Source organism: Tachypleus tridentatus, chromosome 11 (genome assembly GCF_004210375.1).
Source record: "Tachypleus tridentatus isolate NWPU-2018 chromosome 11, ASM421037v1, whole genome shotgun sequence".
NCBI lineage: Eukaryota > Metazoa > Arthropoda > Merostomata > Xiphosura > Limulidae > Tachypleus > Tachypleus tridentatus.
Genome location: NC_134835.1, coordinates 35,595,214 through 35,621,901, shown reverse-complemented (window position 1 = coordinate 35,621,901; position 26,688 = coordinate 35,595,214). Strand labels below are relative to the sequence as shown.

Sequence of the window (26,688 nt, the reverse complement as noted above, 5' to 3'; positions counted from 1 at the left end):
GCTGTTCTTCAGCTTTGTAAACTCCAACGGCTCTAAAGTGCATGAATATTGTCTTTAGAGGTCCGTAAAGTGATTTTCAATGTTTTTTTTAAAACTTGGACATTTTTTATTATTATTATTTTAGTCTCGTCCAAAGAAAACTGAATCCATCATGTATGAATTGCAGGTCAAATTCAAATATGTAAAATAATATTTCTTTTTTTATTTAAATGTACTAAGTACTTCCATAAATTCCGACTTTAAGTTCTCGCACAATTGGAGATTTAACTTCGATTCTTAACGAATTAGTTTTCAAACTTATACCATTAAAATAAGGAAATGCATGTCTAAACAGCAGCTTATAGATCTCTTCCCTATGGAGTAATATAGATGGTAAAGATCTAAGAAGATTGATAAACTGTCAAATGGAGGACTGTTGGATGAGAGAAGAAAAATTCTATAATTAATTGAGTCAAATCAAACCGTACCCTTGATGCATATGGAGGACCTCAGGGCTCAGTGTGGGTCTTTATTATAATTAATAACACTGATAGAAGCATAATTGGGAAATTGATAATTATTCTGGAAATAAACCAAAATTTCTGAGTATCCTGGGTTATCTTTCAGACTCCAAGGTGAACTTTGGAGTCTGAAAGTTTAAAAAAATGAATAAAGATTGCAAAAGACATTAAATTATTGGAAGTTTTTGGGAGCGTTGTGGATGATAAAGTATTACGTAATGACTTTAATCAGTCGGTTGATTGAAAAAAAAGACTGTGGCAAATGACCTTTGAGTGGAAAATAATGCATTTTGGTTCTCATAATTTGGATCACACATAGCAACCCTTTTAACAGTATGACTGGAGAAAAGGTTTGAATTTTGCTCAAAGTTTGTTTGTTTGTTTTTTGAATTTCGCGCAAAGCTACTCGAGGGCTATCTGCGCTAGCCGTCCCTAATTTAGCAGTGTAAGACTAGAGGGAAGGCAGCTAGTCATCACCACCCACCGCCAACTCTGAGGCTACTCTTTTACCAACGAATAGTGGGATTGATCGTCACATTATAACGCCCCTGCGGCTGAAAGGGCGAGCATGTTTGGTGTGACGGGGATTCGAATCCACGATCCTCGAATTATACAAGTCGAGTGCCTTAATCACCTGGCCATTCCGGGCCCCTGAACAAAAGGATTTTGACATAACGATAGATAAGTTACTTTAGTCATTGAGGCAATGCTCTGGTGTTAAAAACAAAGTTAATATAATTTTAGGGTACACTTATGTACGTATTGAACACAAATTAAATGAAGTAATTATGTTTTTATGTGAATCACTTGTTAGGCTTCAGTTAAAATAATGCGTACAACTTGGTATCCTTATTTAAGGAAAGTACTCAAAGAAAGATGTATTAGGATGATCCACAGGACAAAATGTTATCATCCTGTTATATAGGATAAGCTCTTAACTTATATTCTTTTAAGGAAAGGGAGATAAAATGAAATCCTATTGAAGTTTATAAGATTATCTAGGAAAACGATTGGATAAAAGCTTCTGTTTTGTGGTTAAGCCTATCTGCAGTGCCGACTGTATTGTTTTCTTTCACTATTTAAAACAAAAAGTCCAACAAATCGCTATATATGAATGTAATCTTAAACGGTGGTTATCGCTATTTCTTGGTATTGTATTAAATATATTTAAGCCAATTTTTGAGAAGATAAAACCCGAACAATCAATGCTCTACACTTGCTCTACAAACGTTTTTGACCAAAATTCATTTTGTGTTAAGAAAATAAATTGTTTTTCCGCGGATAAGCATTTATGATATTATGAATTTTTATACGTAGATGATTATGGACTGTTCGTACACAAATAATACTAAATGCGTTCTATTAAAACAATGTTGACATGCAAATCAGCAAGTTATATTATAATCATAGCTGATATAAAGTCATGGAGTAATAGCTTGTACTAGAGTACCATTTTGGCATTATCTGGTGTTACATAGGTTGTGAGATGCCACCGAAATTTGATAGCTTTTGAGAAGAATATGTAACAACCATATCAGACGTAAAATAATCACACTTTTATATAACAAAGATGCGTTTAAATGGTGGATTTATATAGAATTCCTGAGGCGAGGATATCTCTATTACTTTAGGACATTAGCAGCAAAAGATTATGGATAAACCTGGAGACAAGAACCAATCATAAAGAGACATGCGTCAAGTCGTTTTCAAGCCATTGTAGGCAAAATCTGGCATATGATTAAGGTTTATAATTCATTGAGTTCAGAGGCAAAATTACTTAACGTTCTCCAGAAATGGGTACACAACATAAAAATAATTTCCGTCTGAATATGATGCCAACAGGGTATAGATTCAACAGTCATACCTCCCATTGAACGGTTGCATACCTCAAACAGCTGGAGAATGAGGTAGATGTTCATGCTATTTAATACAAATAAGTACTGGTCGCCCTTCCAGATGAGCGCCCATGGATTTCTGCCTGATCATATTGTTGAAAGAAGTACTGAGAAATCTTTGTCTTATATGCTAGTTGGATTATGGAAAGTACGCAAAATTGTGGAACATGCGTTGGATATGAATCATCTTATGACGAAGCCTTTTACATCAGAAACTATGGAGTAGGGCTATTGTCAAGATGCCCAATCTTTAGGTAGAGAAATGTCGATTACTATTATTATTTGGGCTGTAAAGGCGTGGTTAGTCTTCAAAATTGTTTTAATATAATGTACCTCTGCACACATTATTACTAATAAAAGTATGTGAACCGGATATTGAGTCGACCTTTCAGGTCTTGTTTGTTTGTTTGTTTTGAATTTCGCGCAAAGATGCCCGAGTGCTATCTGCGCTAGCCGTCCCCAATTTAGAAATGAAAGACTAAAGAAAAGGCAGTTAGTCATCACCACCCACTGATAACTCTTGAGCTACACTTATTCCAACGAATGGTGGGATTGACCGTCACATTATAACACCCTCACGGCTGAAAGGGCGAGTATGTTTGGTGCAACGGAGATTCGAAACTCGCGACCCTCAGATTACGATTTGAGCGCCTTAACCACCTGGCCATCAAAGTCTTACTAGAATTGTCTTGTACATATGTGTGTAGGCCACGTAATGAGATCAGAGGTCAGGGATGTAGGTTAAAATAATTTCTGTGTGACAGTACTTAGGTGTATCTCTACGTGAAGCAAAAGTATCCACAGTTGGGTTCCTTGAACATACAGAAGTATATGTGCTACCACCTAACAGGTCTTGTCACATCAAACATGACATGGTGACACAGGATGACATCAGGAAGGTCGTGGGATATTGCCATTTTCATATAATTCGTATCTAGCCACTATTGTGATTCGTCATGGTCAGGTGATTGGTACAGACTACTCGCGATCTGAGGGAGGCAGGCTCGAATCCCCGTCCGACTAAACATGCTTACCTTTTCAGTAGTGGGAGTGTTATAATGTGACGGTAAATCCTACTATTCCTTGGTAAAAGAGTAGCCCAAGAGTTGGCGGTGGGTGGCGATGACTAGCTGCCTTCTCTCTAGTCTTACACTGCTAAGTTAGGGACGGCTACCGTAGATAACCCTCGAATAGCTTTGCGCGAAATTCAAAAAACAAAATAAACAAACTAAGCCTAGGAAGGTATAATTGTGGCAATTGCTCATTCATCGTATAGTCCCCCGCTAGTACAGCGGTATGTCTTCGGATTTACAACGCTAAAATTAGGGGTTTGATTCCTCTCTGTGGGCTCAGCAGATAGCCCGGTGTGGCTTTGCTATAAGAAAACACACACACATTCATCGTATAACTAAGATATTTCACAAGGAACGTTTATGGATATCGAACATTACAAACCATTTAACTTCGATAAATGAACTTTGGACGTTAGTATTTCTTCGTCGGTCGGTAAAAAGTTAGCTTATAAGCGGCGTGAGGCCAGCAAGGTCAGATAGCTGGCTAACTTAAGAGAAGTGTAGTGATATCGACTCAAAATTTATTCTCTCATCGTGGACCTGGACCATCGATAAAATATTCAGTTTCAGACAAGATGGAAGACTGAATGTTGTTTGTGAATTTGTAAACTTTTGTATGTTAATCATTATTTGTAATAACCATTATTATAAATTGTATTGTTATAAATTTGACACAATAATGCACAATAGGTGCATTATTGATTTTGTTGAAATGTGTTTCTGTAACACAAAATGTGACGTGTAACTTAATGATTGGAGTGCGTTGTTGTGGATTAAAATATTTAAAATTCAATCTGCTATATGGCGCGAAATTTGTTCCGCATTTACAGCTGTGGGAATTAAAGTAATGAAGGGCACCGAGAGAAAACCGGCAGGATGTTTAGGCTAGGAAGTAACCAACTACGAGCTTTTTAACCGCAACTCTTGAAGTGTTTTACGTATTTTCGTAGGATGTAGAGTTGAAATTACAAGTATCATAAATAAACATATTTTTTGTTTTATATTTAAATTTTTTTTACAGAAAAGTAGAAGGATTTCATTAACAGCATATAAATAATTTATCTTTTTCTGCGAACGAGAATATGTCATGATTTAAATAAACTGTATTATATGTTTGTTGGTTTTTTGAATTTCGTGCAAAGCTACGTGAGGGCTAACCGTGTTAACTGTTCCTAATTTAGCTGTGTAAGGCTAGAGGGAAGGAAGCTAGTAATCGCCACCCACCGCCAACTTTTGGGCTACTCTTTTACCAACGAATGGTGGGGTTGACCGTCATATTATAACGCCCCCACGGCTGAAAGGGTGAGCATGTTTGGTGTGACGGGGATTCAAACCCACGACTCTCGGATTACAAGTCGAGGGTCTTAACCACCTGGCCGTGCTGAGCCAAATAAACTGTATCTTGGAAGTGCTATAAAGATTTTATTAATTTGTTTAGAATTAAGCACAAAGCTACACAATGAGTTATTCGTGCTCTGTCCACCACGAGTATTGAAACTCGGTTTCTAGGGGTGTAAGTCTGCAGACATATCGCTGTGCCACTCTATGTTGCGCTATAAAGAGAAATACTCGTCGATGAGACTATGTGTTTTATCAATAATAACAATAACTGAATATTATTTACATATTACTGTTAACAACAAACCATCAGGTGGGATGCTTCCTACAGTCATAAACAGAAACATACATTATATTGAAAACAATTTATTTATTGTTTTTGCAAATAGAGATTATTTTAGGTATATGTTGTTTCTTTCTTTCACACTGGACAGTCACCTCCTAATTACTCTTCGAACTTGAAGCAGGAAGACGTATTATTGAAACAAAAGCTTACTGTCAACTGTATACAACATAGCTCCATACAAAGGGTAACTTCTGTTTTCAAACTAAGCCTAAACTATAAGAAAATCAGGTAACATCTGCTTTGACGTTTTTATATACCTTTTGAAATTTTTTTGATGGTATTCTGATCTACAGAACCTTGAAGACGTTTATAGTGGATTTTCTCATTGGGTTTTATTATCACGTAATACATACGTAGAAGACTGGTATTTAAAATAGTCTTACCACTTAATAATTGAGAACCTAGAAACTCGTGGTTGCCGTGACATCTTGTATGTCCCAAGTCTGCTTAGGTAGATAGTAATGATCCCAACAAATAATCAGGGAATCATAAAACAAACTCCAACTTTGTGGGGCTCCTATGCAACCCCCATTTAAAGAAGAAAATTCTGAAGCAGAAACGGACAAGTTAACTTTTTGTTTCAAATTAAATTTTCAATTACCATATTAATCCGTTTCCTTTTGTTCATTTGAAAGTTAATCAAATGTGTTATATTTTGGCAGATAAAATCAATTTCTTACCGATTAAAGAGAGAACTTTTGTTTCAAGCAGAGAAATACCGTCTTTCAAGAAGGTTTCAAGCAATGACTTCAGTGTCTTATTTATGTTGTCTATCAAAACTATGAACCTCCATTCAAAAGTTGTTTATTTTACTTTAGATTTTTATAACAGCTGTAAAAATATTTTCAAATGCAGCATTTTACTATATATAGGTTTATTGTTACACTAACATACCAGTTTTATTTGAACGAGTAATAAAAGCAATACATACAATTAAAAAAAGTTTTATTAAGTAAGTAGTGAAGTCAAAGGCTGTGGCATTATTCACTAAGAAAACATTTTAAATCGATAAGTTGATTAAGTTTTATTTAATGTGATAATATAATCCTCAAATAGCCACGTTATACCCTTACTTTCCACCATAAAATTCGTCAATATATTGTATGAAGCAGCAATTTTCTTTTTACAAATTAGAATTTTTTTTATGATAACACTTTTAAGCAAGCGTTAAAAGTGATATTTGGAACTTCCACTTTATTTGATATTTTTTGTGACGTTTTTGTAAGTAATTATATCTAAGATTGATTTCGTGATAGATGAACTTATGCGTCAGATAGTACATGATTAGATCTATTATTGTGTATGATTCATTTTTTATAATAATGTCTTTCGATTTTTTCAGTTGCCATAACTCTTATACTGTTATAACTGTTTTAATTGTTATAACTGTTATACTGTTACAATGTTATTACTGTTATACTTCTGGAGTTAACTGCCATATTTCTTGTTATTTGAAACGTAGTATTTTGTGATTTTTCACTTTTCTGATGGTTGTGTGATGTAGAAGGCCATATTTTATGCAAATTGATATATAGAGTAATGCCGTACGATATAGATATATAAATATATATACAGAGTTATGTCGTACGATAATAAATGTGAGGAAATTACTTTATTGTGTGCGATTTTATTAATTTTAAGATCTTCGTTTTGTAATAAACCGAAGAAAACATATAAAGATACTGGTCATAGAAACCAAGTTATAAAATTGCAATGACTATCAGGTAAAAATAGATTACCACAATATATTATTGTTCAGTATACAACGAACAAAGTTACTATGATGCATTATTGTTCAGTATGTGATGAACAAGGTTACTACGATGCATTATTGGTTACAATGAATAAGGCTACTATGATATGTTATTGTCTACTGTCTACAAGATAAATGTTTAGAAAAAAGCGAGTTTAGAAGTATTAATAAACATTACTATTATGCAAAGTCTTTGTGAAGATAAAATATACAATGTATATATTCAGAGAGAAATAAAAATATTAAATAGAGAATACCTACCAGAGAATTATATAGAATAAACTAGAAAATTCTTCAGGTATAAAATATTGCACGAAAATAAGTTTTGATCGGAGCTTCTACAATTAGTTTGTAACTTATAGATATATGACATTTTACATATAACGGCTAAGTCGTATATATGATGACATAATTTATTCTAGCGTTTGTTTGAGATACATCTGAGATACTATTTGTATTGTTTCCTTTTTAACTATTGAAGGTAGAGCTTAAAAGTGTAAAAAGTATCTCTTACCGTGTTTACTATTATTTTACTTTCCTTAACATTCTGTAAGTGTACTAGATATTATCATATAAGTATTGGACTTTTAAAACTGTTTGGGAAAATGACCAGTATCTAGTTTTATATAGTTACACAACTGTCTTTAGAAATATATTTTTATTAGAAGCCATCATAACTCGTCGAATCAGTTAATTGGGTCTCTTTGATATCAGGAAATTGGCGAGTTTCTTGCTTTAATTGTACCCTTTAGTTTCCAAATAACAAAAACGCTATTGATGAGTATGTCACAGTCACAGAGAACGACAGAACTTTGCAATATATATATAGTTTGGTGTTTTATAAAGAGTGGTAACACTGATTTCTTGGTTGCTTAACTTGTTCACTACAGCCATGTTCTTAAGGGTTAACGATTCTCTTGTAAGCTAAGTTTAAACTTTTTTCTTGTTTTAGTTTTAAACTAGTATTAAATAGAAAACTGCGATGGAACTATTTAGTGTAGTGTTTGCAATAATAATATCATTAATATAAAAATATGATGAACCTTTTTAGTACATTATTTGAAACAACACTAGCATTTAGAACGGAACTAGGAAGTATCTTTTAGTATATTGTTTGAAATAACACTAACATTAAGTATGGAACAACCATTAACCTTTTAGTATATTATTTGAAATAATACTAACATTAAGTATGGAACAACAATTAACCTTTTGATATATTGTTTGAAATAATACTAACATTAAGTATGGAACAACCATTAACCTTTTAGTATATTGTTTGAAATAATACTAAGATTAAGTGTGGAACAACAATTAACCTTTCAGTATATTGTTTGAAAAATACTAACATTAAGTATGGAACAACAATTAACTTTTAGTATATTGTTTGAAAAATACTAACATTAAGTATGGAACAACAATTAACCTTTTAGTGTATTGTTTGAAGTAATATTAATTTTAAGTATGGAACAACAATTAACCTTTTAGTGTATTGTTTGAAGTAATATTAATTTTAAGTATGGAATTACAATTGACCTATTATGGTATACTGTTTGAATACTTATATAACCTTTCGTAGAACATGTGTAATAAAACATTACAATTACAAATAAGTAAAATGACCGTAAATTCCAAAGAATTTTCCAACTGTTTTATTTTAACAACGTGAAAGCTTTACCCCCTCACCATGAATATACAAATTATGTAATGAACTCGATTACTCAAACTGAGATTGTTGTGTTCTGACAATTAAACCACAAGAGTATATCATCCATGTGGTCATTCTGCTTATTATAAAGTCTGTGGCGCATATATTGTTTGGATATTATATTGTATACGTACATGCCATGGGTATTAAGAATGATTACATGGATGTTACACTCTTGTGCATGGTTCAGTTCTTAGAATACAACGGTTTTGATATGAGCGATAGAGTTCAATACAGTAAATATATGTTCCCGATAAGGAAGTAAAGTCGAAACGTTGAGCAAATGAAACGACTTGAAAAATTATCTGGAGTTCAGGTTCATTTTCTTTTTTCCATAATTATGTGTAAGATGTTCCAGTCAGCACAAGGTAAAGTGAGATATGTAAAAACATCACAACCATGCAAACAGAACATTGCAATATTATCTTCAATACGGAGATTTTATTTTTTCCGTAGCAACATTGTTTGTAGCAACAATCTATATATATATGTTTGTCAGAGAAACTTCTCGCCCTTAAGACAAGAATAATATCCACTATAAATTGAATTCGTTAAGTTATTAATTTCAAATTTCTGGAGGTTGAAATTTAAATGTTTAATTAATAATATAAATTAATAATATGAAATTAAGTCCAAAAACTAACAGCGCTATCGAAGTGTTCTAAATCTATACAATTAATCAGTGGGGAATTGATAGGTTTTATTGGTTCATCAACTATTTCACAAACAATATATAACAGTCAGAATAAGATACAAATCGGGTGAAATAGCTCATTTAACCTTAAGTCAAAACAGCTAATATGTGTCTTTCTTCTTATGATGATATAGCATCAGTCCACTAGTGGCAAACAACCGTTCAGTATTACACCTAAAAAACACAAACGAAAAAAAGCCGTATGACATATATATACACATATATATTCAGGTATCTTGGTTTTGTTAAGCCTATTTTTATGGAAAATTAATTGTTTATTTGAACTTCACTAGGTAACAAAGACACAAAGACATGATGTTACCATATATTTAAAGTAAGGATATAGCATCATTTAAATGTATAGAAGTTGGATGTGGTCAAGTGATTCGCATTCCAGGCTATGAATTCCAAAAAATAAATAAAAATGTTCTTTTGGGGGGAATGGGATGATGGTAACATCTTACTATTCGATTAGCCCAAAAGTTGGCGGCCGATTTCGTTCATTAGCTGCCTTCACTTTAGTCTAGTAATTTAAAATTAAAGATATCTAATGGTATCTGAGAATTAAGATGGCGAAGTATGGTCTTTACTTAATACTAAATATGATAAAAACTAAATAAAAATAATTAAAAACTATTAATGATTTTATTCGTATTATTCTTTACAGCTCAAATGCGGGTATTTCTATAGCAATAACACATAAAAAACATTTCGACTTCATTTGGTTTGCAATATGTTGCCACCGACGAAATCTTGCGCTTGAAACTAGTGCTTGTTACGAAAACACGTGATCAAAGTCTTTGTTGACACGCTACCGGCATCAATTGCTTGTATACACTTTTTATAACGTTGAATAACAATCTTGTTGATTTCTCACAAATACCCGAATTTCACATGGATTTAACCCTTTCAGTTTGTTGTTTTTTTTAATTTCGCGCAAAGCTACTCGAGAGCTATCTGCGCTAGCCTTCCCTAATTTAGCAGTGTAAGACTAGCCGGAAGATAGCTAGTCATCACCACCCACCGCCAACTCTTGGGCTACTCTTTTACCAACGAATAGTGGGATTGATCGTCACATAATAACGCCCCCACGGCTAAAAGGAAACCCTTTAAGTGTGACTTTTATATTCTTAAAAGGAAAATTACATAAGTGTGTAAAAATGGCCTGAGATATATCCAAAAGACAGAAGCGTCATCCTCAAAATACATTTATGGAATATATGCAGTGTTAAATATTGTTATTGTGTAATTTCAAAACAATGCTGTAGGAAGGACGGAAACTCCGTTTCATTTTCAAAAACTTTATTCTCTATCATGGTTTTGACAGGTTGGATCTAAGGTTGTGTGGATCCAGAGGCTATTACTTTTGTGGACCCTACATCCCATCTAATTTTACATGGAATAAAATTATCAATTGGCCTCCATTAAGACCACGGGCCCTGGGGCTGAGTTCCCTCTAGCCTCTACCTAAATATTCCACTAAACGTGTGTTGGGATAAATATAACCAAACAGTGCTTAAAAGGATAAAATTCCCGCTTTGAATGCCTTTGTTTGTCTGAATTATAGTTTAAAATAAACACTTACAGCTTATTATTATGATAAGACAACATTTTCTTTGTAACGACATTGCCCTCTCGACAATCCCACCTGATTTGAGGCCTCACTGCTGCTTCTGTGAGCGATTCGCTTTCCCCTCAAGCCATAAAATGATCGAGCTCTTTTACTTTCATCAAAGAAAGGCATTCTGGAGTCTTTGAATTGGCTGTCATAAGCGTGCCTAAAATCATCTAAATATCTCTCGATATCAGAGGTGTCCTTTTTTCCGCGAAGAGCATGGAACGATCGTTTTTCTTCTGCATCTTCATAGCTAATTTTTTTCCCTCTTAGACCGAAAAAGGTACTTCCTCTTTTTGCATCAAAATCCTTTTTCCCTCTTAAACCGAAAAAGGTACTTCCTCTTTTTGCATCAAAATCCTTTTTCCCTCTTAAACCGAAAAAGGTACTTCCTCTTTTTGCATCAAAATCCTTTTTCCCTCTTAAACCGAAAAAGGTACTTCCTCTTTTTGCATCAAAATCCTTTTTCCCTCTTAAACCGAAAAAGGGACTTGTTCTCTTGTTGTCATAATCTTCTTTTTTTCCTCTTAATCCCAAAAAATGGGCTGCTTCTTTTGTCGTCAAATTCGCCCTTTTTCCCTCTTAAACCAAAGAAAGCACTAGATCGTTTTTCAATGAAATCTTCTCTCTTTCCTCTTAAACCAAAGAAAGAACTTGATCTTTTATCGTCAAAATCCTTTTTCCCTCTTAAGCCAAAGAAAGTACTTGATCTTTTATCGTCAAAATCCTTTTTCCCTCTTAAGCCAAAGAAAGAACTTGATCTTTTATCGTCAAAATCCTTTTTCCCTCTTAAGCCAAAGAAAGTACTTGATCTTTTATCGTCAAAATCCTTTTTCCCTCTTAAGCCAAAGAAAGTACTTGATCTTTTATCGTCAAAATCCTTTTTCCCTCTTAAGCCAAAGAAAGTACTTGATCTCTTATCGTCGAAATCTTCTCTTTTTCCTCTTAGACCAAAGAAAGGACTTGATTTTTTGGCATCAAATTCATCCTTTTTTCCTCTGAGACCAAAAAATGGGCTCGTGCGCTTTAAATCTTGTTTCACATCCTGAGAAAGAAAAGAGGGTATCTCAAAGTAAGAACAAGCTACAGTTAACGTTCTCTAGATATTATAGCTTCTTTGGCTGTTAAAGACTCTAAAATATACGTTTTTTTATATTTGCCTCTGAAATATGTAAACCCTTTATTATTCATTAGATATAATCCTCTCGTTTATTTCTGTATATATTCTTCAAGACATGCGTCAATTGTTCTAATATCCGTTACTTATACGTGGACTCTGTATTCGTGCCAAGTGTTCAAAGTGTTTTACATGATTAAAATAGCTTCATTCTATATAGACTATTTTATTTATTCGACCTTTCAGTCTCTTGCAGTTCTAACTTTGTAAAAACTGTAACAGGTTTTTAAATATTTCATTTAGCTAATAAATAGTAACCAAAATAATTATCCGTAAACATAGTTAAGAATAATTTCTGAAGACACATAGGCTGAAAATAAGGATATTTCTTACCTCAAACTGTGCATCTTCTGGTGGTGGAATAGCTTGTCCTAGATTAAGGATTTCTGGTGTGACAGTCAGAAACAACAGTAGTAGTAAAGTGGAGGTATTGGTGGGCCATAAGGCTTTATGTATCGTTTCTTCAACCATTCTATTCAAAGAAGGAATCAAACATATATATATATAATCTACGGAATACAAAACATCGATATTCACTGACAAATAGTTTAAAACGTAGAAATGTCAATTTCGAATTTTTATCCCATCTGTTCATTTGACGTCATTAAATTTTAGCGTTCGGATTCATCGACCGTCTAAACTAGCTTTGTTCGCCAATATGGTGTATTGGAGAGAAAATCCCTTTCAAACAGACCTCGCTTTGAATAGTGTAAGAAGAATCCAGTTTTATAAGTTATCGAACGTAGCAGATGTTTTGACTGAATGTTATTATTTTATACTGTGTTTAGATTTCGCTGTTTTTCTGAACAGTGACTGTGGAGTTGAGTAAAAATATTTTATTTAATAATAACTTTGGTTCAATATCAACCTAGAAGAAAGTAAGTTAATTAGAATCATCCTTTCCTGTCTTAATATAGGTTATTTGTTTTACTATGCGACAATAATATAAAAGTATTATAAGAGTATAGGTTCATGAAACCTTGGCTTCTAATTCTTCACTTTCATACGTTTCATTTTTCTTTCTTTTTTAACTCTATTGAAACTTTGAAATAATAATAACAACGTTTTATTTGTCTAGCAGCAAATTATTGTTTTTAATTACCCTAACGTACACAAAGTTTTGAATGTTGTTTGCTAGTAAACACGGGCCCTCCAGTGGCACAACCGTATGTCTGTGGACTTACAACGCTAGAATCTGGGTTTCGATACCCGTGGTGAGAAGAGCACAGCTAGCCCATTATGTAGTTTTGGTTTCGATACCCGTGGTGAGAAGAGCACAGCTAGCCCATTATGTAGTTTTGTGTTTAATTACAAACAAACAACTAATTATTGAATACTGTGACTTTATAAGCATAATGGAAAATCCGATGAAGGCCTACAGTTATCTATTACTTCGATTTATAAACACAATGGAAAATCCGATGAAGGTCTACAGTTATCTATTACTTACTTTGATTTATAAACACAATGGAAAAATCCGATGAAGGCCTACAGTTATGAAGGCCTACAGTTATCTATTACTTCGATTTATAAACACAATGGAAAATCCGATGAAGGCCTACAGTTATCTATTACTTCGATTCAGTCTTTGTAAACATCAAGGCTAAACATGCAGTTGGTCATGCCATTAACAGTTAAAAGTTGGTCTTACAGCATGCTATCTATAGTAGTAATTCCCAGTGCACGGCATCATACGGTATACGATTATCAAAGAGGTTATTTATTTGGTTCTTTAAATACGTGGTTTAAACCTACAGGGTCCGGCATGGCTAGGTGGTTAAGGCACTCGACTCGTAATCCGAGGGTCGCGGGTTCAAGCCCCTGTCACACCAAACATGCTCACCCTTTCAGCCGTGGGGACGTTATAACGTGACGGTGAATCCTACTATTTGTTTGTAAAAGAGTAGCCCAAGAGTTGACGGTGGGTGTTGATGGCTTACACTGCTAAATTAGGGATGGCTAGCGCAGATAGCTCTCGTGTAGCTTTGCGCAAAATTCCAAACACAAACAACTAAAACTACAGACTTTTCAACACCCAAAGGTTTACGTTTTAATTTTTATAGCTGTTCAGTTGGACAGGATTTCGTTTCATTTAGTTTGAAGAAAGAGAAATCAGAAAGCACACTTTCACTTACTTTATTTCGGATGTCTGTATTTTGTAATTTATTTGATACAATAAATAAGAAGACTGCCGAGGTTCACATTATTGTCTTACACATAAGGCTTAACTCTTCTAGTGTAAGGTGTGTTTTTGCTAAAATGTTATTCAAAATATTTCGAATATTTCATTTCGTATTTAATCTATTTTCATTTCAAATTAGGTGCTAAAAAGGTTAGAGCTAAACATCTTAACGCACTCTGTTTTCTACACATTTGCTAAGACTTTAGTGCGAATGTGAATCTTCGTTATATCAATATCAATAGGTATCTTTTAAGAGGCGTGTTTCAGATTGAGATATTAAAAGCAAAACAAACCATTGGATACACTGCTGTAAAAGATGTGGTGTTGGGACAAATGTCGCAGTGTTTAACAATTCGTTATAATGTATTTTAAGTCAGTATATTACAAAGTGAAAAAAAAAACGTTTTAGTTTGACACCTCGTAGGTAGCGGTAAGGTTGGATGAGTGTGGAATACATTGAACAATAAGTTTGTTATCGTTATTGAGAGGTTTGTTTTATGTTCAGCGTGTATGGTACTCACATATAAACTCTAGCCTCAACCTCTGCAACAAGTGCTAAACGGGCTGTGGCTAAAACTGATATGTGTTTTTGTCATAGAGGCTGAGAGAAGAAATAAGTCTATCAAATAGGTTGAAACTAGAATTGATGGGAGAGTACCATTCAAGCTGAACCTAAAACAAACCTATCAAAAAGTACATATGATGTAAATCATATATGAAATATATACGTAAAAGTTCTTATCTGCTTGCCTTCTAGACATGTTCGTGATGAACAAAGGGATAAAAATTGAAGTTAATAGAGAAAGAAGCGGCTGCAAAATCGAAGGACAAGTTTGAGACTGTATATACTGCATCGAACCCCCAAACAAAGTAACCGTGCCAGTTTTTAATCTAAAGTTAAGCCCCAAAGAAATGTCTATTTATTTATTTGTACAGTAACTTTTAGCGCAATTTTTAGCATACCATTTCAGAAGTGTGCGTCAGTAACCAGAAAGAGTCCGGATATAAGGAATTGCTTCAAGTCAATGGAGTGTTCGTGAAAACAGCCAGTTTATGAAACATTCCGGTCTTCGGGTCGCCAGATTTGAGATCGTGTAACTGTATTAGCATTTTAAACCTTATGCGACACTTGGGCCAAACGGCTAGGCCATACACTCCCTTGTATTTAAGTATTGACTCGTCTGATTTAGAATTGGTGATAACAGGGGAGAAGGATACCCAGAATCCTCGCCTATTACGAATTTTCTTGTTGAAAATTAGAATTGGCTGTTAACATTATAACAACCTCGCAGTTGAAAGTGTAAGGCGTGATCAGTGGCATATCAACAGCTCGAATTTCGGACCTTCGGTTCACAACTCAAGGCACTAAACAGTAGGCCGCGTTCGACACCATCATTTCAGTAAGCTTTGTTTATGCGTGTATGTGTGATGGTGAAAAATAGAACCTGCTTCCTTTTTAAAATGTACTTTTAGCTGAAATATAACAGCATAAATTGTGATAACAATAGTTTACGTATAATAAAATGATAATAATAACCTATCATGTTATATCTAAGTACTAATTAATTCAGAAGAATCAAACATATTTATAGTAGTGGATAAAAACTAAATTTTTGTTTTTTAGCTGCCTGGCATTCGAACTTCCTTAAACAATAATTTCATCATGTCTTTTATCAAATCCTCGGCGTTATCTTTTAAACCAGTTCCTTGGCTAAAATACGCAAAGAAAGCAATGGATACATTTCGACAACATAAAATCTTATGACCCTTTTCTTGAATTATGGAGAAAGGTTTATTGTTTATTGTTTCTGTCAATATATTGTAAGTGATTTAAGCAGTGCAGCTTATTTGAATTTAGTGTTTTTCTTTAAATATTTACAACACCGCCCTCTCATTGGAACTTTAAGAAATATTATGGAAAAGTTTGTGATGATGGATTTATCCAGTGGCTTTGAGTGGCTTTATTTGGACATACTGAGCTTTTACTGAGTTTTTCTCCAGGTCAAATTGTTGCCAAAAGCAGACGAAGAAGGAGAAATAATCCATTATAAGACATTCCAAAATACTATTGCGTGAACTCCACGTGGAAGATGAAATACAATAACCGAAGCCTTTTCTTTTCCGACCGAAACAAATAGTTTTTTAAATCTTGTCACACGTGGTGTGAACTTGGAAAATGGAATGCGACTGTTGTTGCTTTAGTAGCAAGTAGATCTAACTTTCCATCTGGCTTTTATTTCATTATTGGTAACTGTTTAACCTCTCATGCATAAACGATACGTATATATACTGAACTCTGATATCCTTACTTGATAAATTATGCAGGAGATAGTTTTGTTTCCTACGGATAAGAAACCTGAATGATTGAGAGCAAATAAGAATTAGAGCCTCAAATCGATACGGATGAAAAAACAAAATAACGATAAGAAAAGGAAATCTCTAACTACGACTGTTATAGCACTGATTTAAGATTGGCTGCATTATATGTTGTAACCACATCGCGTGCGTTTATTAAACCAAAGACGTTCATGCAAACAGTTCAACCAGTCCTCGATGCTCAGTCATGCAATGTATCTAACTCATGTGCTAATTGACACAAAAAAGTAAAAAACTCTGCGTGTTTTCTTATAGCGAAGCCACATTGGGCTATCTGCTGAGTCCCCCGAGGGGAATCGAAGCCCTGATTTTAGCGTTGTAAATCTGTAGACTTACCGCTGTACCAGTGGGATATAGAAAACTCTTGTCTTTTATTAATGGTGGTCAATTACAAATTAAATTATTAGATTACTCGATAAGTTTCAAGTACGAACACACTTTATTTTACTTCAGAGTTCTTAACAAGAATAACAAATTTAAAATATTTCTAAGTTTTAAAAATAATATAGAAACGCAAACAGTTAAGCTACGAAAAAAAAGGCTAAAAAGTAAGATTGTTCGTATACTTCCATAGGCCCCGGCATGGCCAGGTGGTTAATGCGCTCGATTTCTAATCTGAGGGTCGAAGGTTCAAATCCCCGTCATACCAAACATGCTCGCCCTTTCAGCCGTGGGGGCGTTATAATGTGGCCTTCAATCCCACTATTAGTTGGTAAAAGAGTATCCCAAGAGTTGGCGGTTGGTGGTGATAAGTAGCAACTTTCCCCTGGCCTTACATTGCTAAGTTAGGGACGGCTAGCGCAGATAGAACATTATCTGGAACATGAATGCTCGAACAATTTAATTTTAAATCAGTCTGGTTCCCAATTAATTCGGCCACCCGTTAGTACAGCGGTATGTCTACGGATTTACAACGCTAAAATCAGCGGTTCGATTCCCCTCGGTGGGCTCAGCAGATAGCCCAATGTGGCTTTGCTATAAGAAAACACACACACAAACACACCCAATTAATTCAAATAACTGTGGTCGTCAGAACGGGTTTTTTTTTTATCGTGTGCAAAACAAGATGCATCAAACCTTGTAAAAAATATTTTATAACTATTAAAAACTGGTTTAAAACAAGATAATTGATTCTTGTAAATTGCAAAACCCTTAAAAACCTTTTGAGCGATGTAAAAATAAATGTTTTTTTCAAAAATATAGAGAGCAAACGTAAAACATTATTTGTTTAACAGCAAGGCCACATTGGACTATCCGCTGTGGGACTCGAACCTCGGATTTAAGCGTTACAACTCTGTAGACTTACTGCTGTTCCGGAAAGGCTTCATGCGTTTATAAGGCCGATTTAACGCAGCGTTATTAACAAACTACTGAAAGCTTTAGTGTACAAATAGGCCACATCGGAACCATGACTTAAGGAATACAAAACCTGGTAGAATGAAACAAACACTAAAGATTTAGTTTGTTTGTTTTTTTAGCAAAATGAAATTTTCCTTATCGATGAAATGGTGGTCAAAATTGAACACAGCGGTCAGTTTTGAGCTTGGGATGTCTTAAGAAAATTGACAATTGTTTCAGTTGAGATAAATTATACAACGGCACCTTCAAATAAAAAAAACAACAAAAGCTTTTATTTGAACCAGGAGTTACTAAACCGGATGTATCGGGACTTTGGCTACAGAATTTTAGGTGAATAAATTATCAACCATATTGAACAAGATGGAAATTTAAATTGAAGGGATCAAAATTATTGAAATTTTGTTCAGTAGTAAAAGTAATTTAAGCTGTTAAAATTTGAGCCACCTAAACCTGGACCGATCGAAGAAATTTACACATTAAGATAGAGGACAGAACAGCAATAATCTTCGACATTCTAAAACTTTTCTTGGTAGGATTTGGACCACAGAAATTTATGTTGCCAGGATACGAATAAATAAACCGGAATCATTAGGCTATCAATGAGGTGCTGTGTTTCTTTTTTCAGTTGGTACTAGCCATATAATTATCTTTTATTATGCCTAATTATATAGTACACAGAAGCTATGTCTAAAAAAAATTAAAATAGAAAATACGGAATTATCCCGAATAAACTGATGATGTTTATAAAACATCGTCACGTTAACATGTATTTTTAACTGCAAAATAAATCACACATTTTCTCTGTTATCGTGGAATAATATGTATCTAACAAGTGTGACAGTTAAAGTGTGGTAGCATTTCGTATCGGTTTCGCTGGAAATCACCATGACAGATTTTTTTTTTTTCGCCACGTGGAGGCTTACTTCATGAACCATGAAGAACGTACAGTCTCTCTTGTCTCTTTAGTGACACTTGTAACGTTTCAACTTAGTGACTGTATGCACTGTCTTTGTGAACACGTCACTTATCAGCTTTCAAACTGACCAATAGAGATTAAGGCGATTACTGAACTGCATTGAACGTCACAGTAGGTGAGTTTTGCACGGCAAGATGATGCTGTTATGTTAAGACTAGGCCTACCAGAAAATAAATAAAATCTAAAATCTCTGCGTCCAAAATCTGAGGGTCGCGGGTTCGAATCCCCGTCACACAAAAGCATGCTCGTCCTTTCAGCCGTGGGGGCGTTATAATGTGACGATCAATCCCACTATTCGTTGGTAAAAGAGTAGCTCAAGAGTTGGCGGTGATGACTAGCTGCCTTCCCGCTTGTCCTACACTGCTAAATTGGAGACGATTAGCGCGAAATTCGAAAAAGAAACACACTTTCTGCATAGAGACTACGATAGCACAAAGACTCGTGCAAGCTAATCTAAAAAAATTCTGAAAGTAATAAATTATAATTACACGGAAAGTATCCTCCCAAATGACTCCCATTTATGAGTAGCACGATAAACAATTTTATGTTCCACAAGAATGACAAAACCTTAATGAATATCTTATAATAGGATAGACTGACATATTTAATTAAAACTGCTGAGTAAAAATTATAATAATTATGACATTTATCTTTACCAGTCCAGAACTACATTATTTTTATTTACATATTAATGATTCGTACCAATTCACCTAATTAACAAGCTGGGATTATTAGAATAATTAAGGAAAGAATGTTTTGAGCGAACAGGACCACTGCTCGTGATTAGATTAGTTTGTTGAAAACGTGCGATACCGTTTCGAAAGTTAGCTGGAAATAAAGGAAGTCGTTAGGACAACAGCAGCAACCTCTGTGTTAATTAACGCTTTTGTTATTATTATTCCTTTTATTGATTGAAGATATACAAGTAACGTTCCAAGATAGGTTGAAACTTAACTTTCATTGTAGAAACGTCTCTCCAACCACGTGATGTAGTTGCCCTATCAGCATGTCCATACCTCGTTACGTAAACTTAACTGTTGTCAAGAGAAGCGTTGCTTTAACATCCAAGAGACGTGACGAAAAATGTGAATAATTGTTTATCTCAGATTATAGCTTCAAAAGATGTTATTGTACTTTTCGTTTATTTTGAAGGTAACCACTATATTTCTTGCACGAATGATTTACGTATAGTACAAAAACAAAAGACGAAGAAAATCTACACATTCATTAAAATTAGAAACACGTTTAAGGTAATTGATATGATAGTACAAAATGATCTTTATATATGAAAGGTGTTACATAGTATAATTTATCTCGGACAAGCCTCTAATTTATAATGTTACGTATTACGATTTCAAATAGCCTGAACTGAGTTAAATTTTAATTTGGATTTGGAAACTAATGAAATGTGATGAGTATCACACCTATGATATTTACCAACAAGGTTGTTGTTGTTTTTTTGAATTAAGCACAAAGCTACACAATAAGCTATCTGTGCTCTGCCCACCACGGGTATCGAAACCCGGATTTTAGCGTGTAAGTCCGCAGACATACCGCTAAGCCACTGGGGGGCTCCAACAAGGTTGATACACACAGTTTTCTTTCTTGGCCAAGATATATTTTAATATGTAAACCGTAATAGAATTTATAATAACGTTTATTACAAATAATGATTTATATACAAAAGTTTTACAAACTATCTGGCCTGGAATTGAATATTTTATCGACGATTCTCGATGAGCGAATTAATTTTGAGTTTATATTGTTATACTTTGCTTAATGGCTAGCTAGCTAGCTTTCTATTCTTGGCTGACCTCACTCCGTTTACGAGCTTACTTTTTCCTCACTAAGATATCTAATGCGGTCTTAGAAATACTAATGTCCGAAGTTGCTTTTCTGAAGTTAAACAGTTTATACTGTTCGAAATCTATAACAGTTCTTGGTCAAATATCTGTAGAATCCTGACTAATTCCGAGGATCGCGGGTCCGAATCCCTGTCGCGCCAAACATACTCGTCCTTTCAGCAATGGGGCGTTATAATGTTACGGTCAATCTCCCTATTCATTGGTAAAAGAGTAGTCCAAGAGTTGGCGGTGGGTGGTGATGACTATTTGCCTTCCCTCTAGTCTCACATTGCTAAATTAGGGACGGGTAGCGCAGATAGCCCTCGAGTAACTTTCCGTGAAATTCAAAACAAACCAATTCTGACTGATGAGCGTTTATCACAGTAATACTTTCCAAGATTTATAGTATACTAACAATATAAAATTGTATCTTGGCGCTTCGGCTTATAAACTTCAGGTGAGGTTCTTGAAAGGTCAGTTGGCAACAATATTATACTTATTTGATTAGTTCATATTTTATTCTTACACTCGAGAATCTTCTACAAATTTAGGGAATATGCAGAAATCCGCAACGTACACTTATCTATATAAGTTACACGCATTTCTAAATATGTATTAAACTGAAACAAGCATAGATATTAAAATAAATATATAATAATAAATCCATCACAAAGGTAATATAAAACATTGGGTTACTTGGTAAATTAGCTGTGAAGGTCGGGTTTCGATACCCACTGTGGGAAAAGCATAGATAGCCAATTATTAAGATATTTGCTTAATAAGAAACAAAGTCAGAGAAAAACCAAAGTAATCGTTGAATATATATAAGCAAAGTTAGGTTTGTTGTCGAAGTAGTGTACTAAAATCATGATATAGGAAACACGTAATGATCACATTATATAGAGAAGGAAACACCTTTTATTAGTAGTACGAACAGGCCTAACGAATTAATTTCAAACCTACTTAATTTTTTGGATTGTGGTTGGTCCACATGAAAAGAAACAAAAAAGGGGGTATAGTAATTTACTAAAGTATTTTCGATAAACAGTGTTTCATTTGGACTTTAAAAAAGCTTATGTTAGATTGATAAAATTATAGCTATATGAAATAGACTTTATTTTCATAACTCAATTCAAGATAGACAGTTAATCGTTTCACTCTTATAGCATCCCGATCGGTCAGAGACAAGTTTAAAGAATTATAATGCCAAAATCCTTGGTTCGATTCACTACGATGGACAGAGTATAGACTGTTCACGAAAACCAGCTTTTTTTTAGTTATCTAGTCAAGAAGAAGTTACTAAACGCATGGGAATTTTTAAACCAACGATTAAACGATGGTGCATTTAAAAATCTGTCTTCTTCTCGTTTTAAAACAAATTCAAAACTTTAAGTTTTGTTTGCGTAAATAAAATGTGACTGAACTAATTCTTCACATTATGTTTTTGGTATTTCAATCTATAAGTGTGTAGTATATTAGAAGCGCATAACTTCCAATCTTTTTACAACAAATGATACTGTAATATTAAGTTTTTCCTAGAGAAAACAACTACACGAGGTAAACACAGCTCTACAAAAGAACGAAACTATAACTGAATCGAATGATTGTCTACCAGTTTCTTAAAATATTTTCAAATTCATCATAGCCCCATTAATTTTGTGACTAAATCTAACTTAGCCTGTTCTAGACCAGGCCGGACTTTATTGAACTTACTTAAAGAAGACCCTGGAACAATGCGTTTGTTAGGTAAATAATGGACTTTGAAGTACAAGATAGATTGAAGATCAGGATGTTGTTTTATGAAAGAAGAAGAAGAAGCAACAGAAAATATTATCATCATGCATGTTGTATACATGGAGTCCAGCAGTGGATGTAGACGAAGAACTTGCCCTTTCACCTCTTTCTTCAGAATAAAAAGTCTTCCAAATAAAAATCGTGTATTCGTACGCTGCGAAACCTCAGAGACTAAACTCCAGACGACATGCATACATAAGTAATTTTTGTTTACTAACTGTGTTTCGCACAAAGCCACTTGAGGGCTATATGTTTAAGCTGTCCCTAATTTTTGAATGACAAACTAGAGAAGATAAAGCTAGTCAACGCCAACCACCACCAACTTTGGAGAAAATTTTACCCTGGTGTTTAGAATACTCAACTGACATTTTATCAAGGTTCTGAACATGCTTGTTTTATTTGCCCTGAAGACTTTATAATATGAAAACCAATCCCTCTAGTCATTGGTAAAGAGTAGCCCAAGAATTGGCGGTCGGTGGAGTTGGCTAGTTGCCTTCCCTCTAGTGTTTCACTTCAAATTTGGGTCAGCTAGTGCATATAGCTCCCTGGTAGCTTTTTGCGAAATTCAAACTACTAATCAAATAAATACTTTGTATTTTGCGCAAAGTTACTCGAGAGCTATGCCCCCTAGTGTCACAGTAGTATGTCTTCAGTGTACCACTGCTAGAAACATGGCTCAGATACCAATGATGGGCAGAGCACAGATAGCTTATTGTGTAGCTTTATGCTTAATTACTCTTGTAATACCATATTGTAGAACTGGAGCATGGTTTTTGTCTGGGAAGAGGCGGGTGAGAAAAGTGAGAGGCGATCACTGAACTTTAAATTCACAGTGCGGAAGGCTAGCAACCAGGTCATTTCCGACTCGGCCCAGCATGGCCAAGCGTGTTAAGGCACTCGACTCGTAACTGAGAGTTGCGGGTTCGCATCCCCGTTGCGCCAAACATACTCGCCCTTTCAGCCGTAGGGGCGTCATAATGTGGCGGTCAATCAAGAGTAGCCCAAGAGTTGGCGGTGAGTGGTGATAACTAGATGCCTTCCCTCTAGTCTTACACTGCTAAATTAGGGACGGCTAGCACAGATAGTCCTCGAGTAGCTTTGTGCGAAATTCAAAAACAAACAAACATTCCCGACTCCAAATATATATATACAAATTATTAAGTTCAAAATTGTTATTAATATATCTAACCTAGTCATTCAAGTAAAGGTAGCTTACATTTAAAATAAGATCTTTTTCAAAGTCGAAGAGCTCTTTAAGAATAAAAAATACCGAGTGATATTTCAAAGAAACACACTTTAAATACAATTACAACAACTACATTGTGCATTAGTTTTCCTTGAAAACATTAGCGATAATCGCCGTATCGTTTCTATTCACTGTGTGAAATATAAAAATATCTTGGAATCATTGTGTTAAGAAATGTGTATTTTACTCAACAGGATCAAAGAGAGCTAAGTAGTGTAATGAGGTAAGCCGTTTCGCTGTTGGAACTCTACATAAAAATAGCTGTTGGAACTCAAATAGCTTCAAAATTAAGACAATTTTAAGTATTAAACTTTAAAAGAAAAATGTTGATGGTTATATTCTCAACGAGGAAGAAAATCCAATAAACAGACGGTACCCATTAAGAATTTCAAATGATAAACAAAAAGCTTATGCTAAAAATCCATTAGGAGTCTGCTTTTCGAAACACAGAATCTTCTGACTAAATAAACAAGAGGATTTTTCTGATTTGCAAGTGAAGTAATCGGAAATAGGGTGATTTTTTCTTCAATATGTCATTTTTTCCAATGCTACAGTGAAATGTTATGACGTTACAGTTCTATGTTGTCCAATTTCATTAATAGTCGAGTCTGTAAAAAAAGATGTGTATCTTGTAAATGAACATATACCGTTTTTGTTTTAAAAGAAAAATTTCAATGGCTATACTGAGTATGGTTTGTAACTACTGGTCCTCCACTCTCATCTTAATGGCTATATTGAGTATGGTTTGTAACTACTGGTCCTCCACTCTCATCTTAACGGCCATATTGAGTATGGTTTGTAACTACTGGTCCTCCACTCTCATCTTAATGGCTATATTGAGTATGGTTTGTAACTACTGGTCCTCCACTCTCATCTTAATGGCCATATTGAGTATGGTTTGTAACTACTGGTCCTCCACTCTCATCTTAATGGCCATACTGAGTATGGTTTGTAACTACTGTTCCTCCACTCTCATCTTAATGGCCATATTGAGTATGGTTTGTAACTACTGGTCCTCCACTCTCATCTTAACGGCCATATTGAGTATGGTTTGTAACTACTGGTCCTCCACTCTCATCTTAATGGCCATACTGAGTATGGTTTGTAACTACTGTTCCTCCACTCTCATCTTAATGGCCATATTGAGTATGGTTTGTAACTACTGGTCCTCCACTCTCATCTTAATGGCTATATTGAGTATGGTTTGTAACTACTGGTTCTCCACTCTCATCTTAATGGCCATATTGAGTATGGTTTGTAACTACTGGTCCTCCACTCTCATCTTAATGGCTATATTGAGTATGGTTTTTAACTACTGGTCCTCCACTCTTATCTTAATGGCCATATTGAGTATGGTTTGTAACTGCTGGTCCTCCACTCTCATCTTCATGGCTATATTGAGTATGGTTTGTAACTACTGGTCCTCCACTCTCATCTTAATGGCCATATTGAGTATGGTTTGTAACTACTGGGCCTCCACTCTCATCTTAATGGCTATATTGAGTATGGTTTTTAACTACTGGTCCTCCACTCTCATCTTAATGGCCATATTGAGTATGGTTTGTAACTACTGGTCCTCCACTCTCATCTTAATGGCTATATTGAGTATGGTTTGTAACAACTGGTCCTCCACTCTCATCTTAATGGCCATATTGAGTATGGTTTGTAACTACTGGTCCCCCCAATCTCAATGGCCATATTGAGAGTGGTTTGTAACATCTAGACCTCCACTTTTGTTTTAGATTGACACTTTTATTAGAGCTTTAGGTAAAATAATAATGTTTTATCTTTTTCTCCAAAAGTGAGCATGAAATTGAAAATCAAAAACTGTACATGAACTTAAAAAATATGGCGAAGTGAAAGTTAAAGAACTCGCTATAAGAAAACCTTATGAATGAAGTTTTCTAACCTTTTCTTTACCAATAATTTCAAGATTTTACTCAAGTTAAACAACATCAGCACAGACAGCCCTAAAAGGGGCAAAACAACAGAGATGATTGAAAAGAAACAAAGGAACCGTGAGAACAAAATCACCTGAACCTGAACTGTTTTAATACTTTTGTTCACTGGAATTATTCTCACACGTACCCAACGTTTCTCTTAAAAAAATGTAGCAATGTTCACATCCAAACACGACACGGCAGTTTTTGGTTTGGGTGTGAAAGTTTTTTTTTCACTCTCTCTGTGTGAACGTTTTACTCTCTGCTTCCCTCTTCAACAAGAGAATAAAACAATATCATTCTTAACTCGTTTCTCAATAAACTTTAAAAATGTGGAAACTGATAGGAATTTTCTCGTGTAGAGAAAGAGACCTTAACGTAAATTCTTTGTACGTAGAAGAGACATTGGTAACAAGGAGGACAGACTTGAGATATCAACATAAACTGTTAACAAGTATATTGTAAAAGGTGCAGCGTTATAAATAAAGATGAATACTAGTAAAGCACAGCATATTAGTTCGTTTACTTACCTTAGTATCAGTTTCATTGCTTGAATGTCGACAGGAGTTCGCTGTCTGTCGTTTTCTTCGAACTTAATAAGATCTTCCTTAACTTTTATCTTCACCGTCTACTATACTGTCATACTACAGTTTTGACGTCAGCAAGCATAAGTTATGTATCACGTGATTATTAATGTGTGTTTCCACCAATGGTAAAGCTATCACGTCATGAATGATGTTTCTTTCTCGGGCCACACAGAGTGCAGAAGTTTCTTCAACCATGAGGAACAGCGAATCAATAGATAGCTTTTAGTTATCTTTCTCACACATGTTCTGCACCCACACACTTCATTATAACTTCAATTGAAAATG

General features: G+C 34.6%; 1 protein-coding gene and 1 long non-coding RNA gene across 2 annotated transcripts; both read right to left on the bottom strand.

Annotated features, from left to right (window-relative positions):
• Window positions 1-9,068: 9,068 nt before the first annotated feature.
• LOC143231334 (uncharacterized) lies at window positions 9,069-11,377 on the bottom strand. The gene is made up of 3 exons (XR_013016879.1): window positions 11,363-11,377; window positions 10,956-11,231; window positions 9,069-9,481 (listed from the first exon to the last, which is right to left on the bottom strand). It is a non-coding gene; the product is annotated as an uncharacterized LOC143231334 (long non-coding RNA).
• LOC143231920 (uncharacterized) lies at window positions 11,284-26,473 on the bottom strand. Its single transcript, XM_076466770.1, has 3 exons — window positions 26,347-26,473; window positions 12,433-12,571; window positions 11,284-11,967 (listed from the first exon to the last, which is right to left on the bottom strand). The coding sequence occupies exons 1-3, from the start codon at window positions 26,361-26,363 to the stop codon at window positions 11,428-11,430; spliced, it is 696 nt and encodes a 231-aa protein (XP_076322885.1). The 5' UTR covers window positions 26,364-26,473; the 3' UTR covers window positions 11,284-11,427.
• Window positions 26,474-26,688: the final 215 nt, after the last annotated feature.

Bases quoted from the DNA above. Each gene is read 5' to 3' on its own strand.
- LOC143231920 (XM_076466770.1), bottom strand. The intron at 11,968-12,432 runs GTAAGAAATATC...TTTCTTTCTCAG, and splicing joins CAGAAGATGCACAGTTTGAG to GATGTGAAACAAGATTTAAA.